The 4,339-nt window shown below is 36.8% G+C and overlaps 1 protein-coding gene and 1 long non-coding RNA gene across 2 annotated transcripts in view; both read left to right on the top strand.

The window, feature by feature from the left end:
• The first annotated feature begins 600 nt into the window (after window positions 1-600).
• LOC122081378 (non-specific lipid-transfer protein 1-like) lies at window positions 601-1,387 on the top strand. Its single transcript, XM_042648479.1, has 2 exons — window positions 601-1,018; window positions 1,176-1,387. Exons 1-2 carry the CDS (start codon window positions 672-674, stop codon window positions 1,183-1,185), a joined length of 357 nt encoding a protein of 118 aa, XP_042504413.1. The 5' UTR covers window positions 601-671; the 3' UTR covers window positions 1,186-1,387.
• A 500-nt stretch (window positions 1,388-1,887) lies between these two features.
• LOC122081694 overlaps window positions 1,888-4,339 on the top strand; it is a 4,901-nt gene continuing 2,449 nt past the window's right edge. Inside the window, exon 1 of the long non-coding RNA XR_006141164.1 lies at window positions 1,888-3,018. This is a non-coding gene — a long non-coding RNA (uncharacterized LOC122081694). The remainder of the gene's footprint in view (window positions 3,019-4,339) is intronic.

The following is a 4,339-nucleotide window of genomic DNA, read 5'->3' as shown; positions in this document are numbered from 1 at the left end:
TACCCTTTTGTATGGAATCCCACCATGACCCTTGCTACTTGATTGCAACCAGGCAACAACCAAATATTTTTCGATGAATTACCCTTTTGTATGGAATCCCACCATGAGCCTTGCTACTTGATTGCAACCAGGCAACAACCAAATATTTTTCGATGAATTATCATTTTGTATGGAATCCCACTGTTCAAAAGGTATCCAAACCCCAAAACTAAACAATTAATGAATCATTGGCTGATAACACGATATCCATTGACAATGGAATCCCATGTGAGAGGATCTAGCCTTTTTCAACAGGTGTAAGTCATATATCTACGTCTAGGTGAGCCGAGCTTTTCAAAATGACCTGTTTGCCTACACGTTTGTTTAATCTTAACAAAGGCAATTCACCCACACAAGTTAATTAAAACAAGATAGTTGCATCTTCCCAATTTTAGAGATTATACTTCGCAAAACCACGTACCAAGCATTGAAAGCATTCGGTTACTTAGCCCAACTACACACCATCACCTATGACAGACGTTAGGAGACCCATACTTCCTTACTCCTTAACCCACACTCTCTACACCCTTCTCTATATAAACAAACACCAATGGAGGAGTTCTCCATTGCATCCTACAAAGATTAAAGACTAAAGTAAAAGAGTGGGTTAGAGCTGAGCAAGTGTGTTAGCTATGGACAATTCCGGTGTTATGAAGCTTGTGTGCCTTGTTCTGGCCTGTATGGTTGTGGCAGCTCCTCATGCCGTAGATGCCATCACATGTGGGCAGGTGGTGTCCCAGTTGTCTCCATGCCTCACTTACCTTCGCACTGGTGGCGCGGTGCCTGGGACTTGCTGCAGTGCTGTGAAATCCCTCAACGCCGCCGTTAAAACCACTCCTGACCGTCAGACCGCTTGTGGTTGCCTCAAAAACGCCTACAATACCATTTCCGGCATCAACGCCGCCTATGCTGGTGGTCTCCCTGGCAAATGTGGTGTCAACCTTCCCTACAAGATCAGCCCCACCATCGACTGCTCCACGTATACCCTCTCTCTCTCTCTCTCTCTCTCTAACTTATGAATTATTGATGCTTAATTGGGTGGAAAATGGTAATCATAGAACTCTTAAATTAGAGAATTTGGGAATGGGTTACTACTAATTTAAAGCTGACAAATGGGTTTTTTGTTATGTTTGCAGGGTGAGGTGAGCTGATGGCTTGAAGATGGAAGAAGATGAATAAATATGTTGAGGTTGCAGTGCTAAGCCCCATTAGTGGAAGTGGGAGCTTCAATGTTTTGTGATCAGTAGTGATATATAGATATAATAGCACCTCTGGTTGTATCTTACCTTATGGTGGCTGTATGGAATAATATGAGTTCGGCTCCTCTGAGAGTTCATTTCCCCTTCTACTTCTTTGCTCAAATATCAAACAACCCCAATCCCTCCCTACCCCCTAAAACCCAAAAAAAGAAAATGCAGTATTCCTTAGGCTAAACTTGAAGAAAAGTGAAATACACCCCCACTGTAAAATGAAATGCGAGCACCCAGCCCCAAATACTGTTTAAGTACAAATTTCTAGTTACCCATCTGAAAAGTTGTGAGCAGCAAGGACCCCAAGGTTTGAGAAGACTCAATTTCCCCTCCCTTACCCGTAGAGTCCTACGAAATCAGTATGATGGGAGCACCCAATTACTTTAGGGAAGCTTAGCCTTAAAAGAATACAACAGTCAAATTGACTTCAAATTTAAAAAGAAATTTTTATAATCATTACTTTATGTGATTATTATATCATTAGTTTTTCAAATTATTTTATATTTAATTATTAATTTTTATTTTAATTTAAAATCCTATATATATATATATATATATCATACTATTATACTAAAACACAAGTGGCAAATCTTTTAGATCTCCCCACCAAAACCTCTTATAATCATAGTTATTTTAAAAAAGAATGCATGCTTTTCTAGGTTTGTTCTATGGGTTTTCGGTTTTTTTACTTCCTGGTCTGATCTATATTCCTCTATTTCACTCTCACGTCTCCTTCTCTCTCTCCACTTTCGTTTTCTCCCATAATTAACTCTCTTATCAATAGGAAACACTCTTTCGATTCTATCCTATTATTCCTATTTCCCCCTCTCTATCACTTTACTCTCTTACCAATAAGAAACTTCTTGGATTTTATCCTATCTCCCCCTCCTCTCTCCTTCTAAATCAATTTCACTCTCACGTCCCCTTCTCTCTCTCCACTTTCGTTTTCTTCTATAATTAACTCTTCTACCAATAGGAAACTCTTTAGATTATATCCTATTATTCTTATTTCCCCTTCTATCTCTCACTTTACTCTCTTACCAATAAGAAACTCCTTGGATTCTATCCTATCTCCCCCTCCTCTCTCCTTCTAAATCAATTTCACTCTTTCTAATTCGTCTCTCTCCCACCTTACCAATAGGAAACCTATTCTCTCTTTTCATTCTTTACATCTTTCTCATATCTCTCCAATAGAAAACATTTCTTTCTATATAGATTCCCTATCTCCAATGCATCTCTCCTTCTTTTACTAATAGGAAACCTACTTTCTTTCCATCTTTTTCTCCTTCCTTTTGCAATAAGAACCTCCTTAGATCTCCCCAACGAGACCTCTTATGCATGACAGTCTGGAAGAAATAGTTATTTTAAAAAAGTATGCATGCTTTTCTAAGTTAGTTCTATGGGTTCTCTCCATTTTTCTATTTCCTGGTTTGATCTGTTTCCACTATTTTCTCTCTTTGAATCAGCGTTGCATCCAGTTGATTCAAATATCAGTATTTGTGTGCTCAATGATTATCTTTGATTGATTCAATCTTGCAAATGCTTTGTTCTTCATTTTGATTTGAATATTTTGATTGAGATACTGAGCGATTTTCATTCTTTTATTGTCTTCTCTTACTTTACCTTTGAGTTTCATTTAATACGATCAAGGAAGCTTAGCTAATAATTTTCTATCACTTGGTTTCATGGAGGAGGGGAAGTATTTATTCATCAAGTGCCAATAATTAAGGTGAGAAAAATATTTCACATTTCCCCTCTTCTTTTCATAGGACTTCATATTGAACTTTTAATTTTAGTAATATCCTTAGTTTTTCTTGACAATAGCTAACTTTTCGGCGGAATTCATCTTGATTCCTTGAACCCAAAATTAATCCAAGATAGGTAATACATCGATCATAGGCTGCAATTTTAATATTTCTTATTGAATTGTGGCAGCCATTTCACAGTATCTCCAATGGGTTCATAGAGTGCCATTATTAAGCAGAAAAATGACTTCCACCCGAAATCTCTTAGACATCTGTTGATCTGAACTTGATTTATTTTCCTAAATGTTCCAATTCCTATTACCAAAACATTAAGGACAAGTTTGTTTGATCCTATGCCACCAAATGATACTTTCATCCCCATCATTATGATGCCACAGAAGTTTTTCTACAAGCTCTATCACCCCCAAAGCTGGATTTGAGTACAATAAGAGGTAATAGATCAAGGACCATATGTGCTTATTTAATAACAATTTGCACATCACATTGGAGCATAGTCGTCATGGTAGCAAGGTAAGCATAGGTGAGGTGGAAGTTCCCAAAGCAAGTGCCATATAAGGCACCTGGTCACCTTTGGCATCAAGACATGCCTTGTGCCTTGGCAACTATCCATTGGAGTTTGAATGGCTCATTGAAAATTTTCAACTTCGGGTCTATATCGAAGGGTGAAGCACCATAGTTCCTCCAATTGTTTCATTCTCCTAATGATACACGATCTTCAATTAAAAGACAGGAATGCATTCCATATTTTGATTTTGTTTCATATCAGATCCCTAAACCTCATTACAAGATTACAATTGATTTTATTACTTTTGAGTTTTTGAGGGCCAACCATATGTCTAGTAGTTTTGGACAATTTTTCCTTCTTACCATTTGTTTACCTATCAGCATGTTCATGCTCCTTATTGATAGTAATTTGGTACCATTTCTCTTGATACAATGAATTGGTTCATAAATTTAAAATAAGTGAAATTGCAATAAATATGAATTTTTGTTTAAAAAAAATACAAAAAACAAAAAAAAAACAAAAAATATACACTAAAAAATATGTTTTGCCACACGTGCAAATTTTACTAGTATTATATAAAAGTACAAAGTGGCAAATCTTTTTGTTCATTATTTTTTAATTTCATCCAGTTTCCTTTTTTTACTAAAACTCTTTCTCTCTCTCCATTTTTTTCTTAAAACTCTTTCTCTCCCTCTCATTCTCACACGATTTTATCCACTTTCCTTTCTCTCTCTCTCTCTCTCTCTCTCTCTCTCTCTCTCTCTCTCTCTCTCTCTCTC

The sequence above is a fragment of the Macadamia integrifolia genome, chromosome 6 (assembly GCF_013358625.1).
Source record: "Macadamia integrifolia cultivar HAES 741 chromosome 6, SCU_Mint_v3, whole genome shotgun sequence".
In the NCBI taxonomy this organism is placed as follows: domain Eukaryota; kingdom Viridiplantae; phylum Streptophyta; class Magnoliopsida; order Proteales; family Proteaceae; genus Macadamia; species Macadamia integrifolia.
Note: the sequence above shows the minus strand (reverse complement) of the source record. Positions and strands in the feature narration are given on the sequence as shown.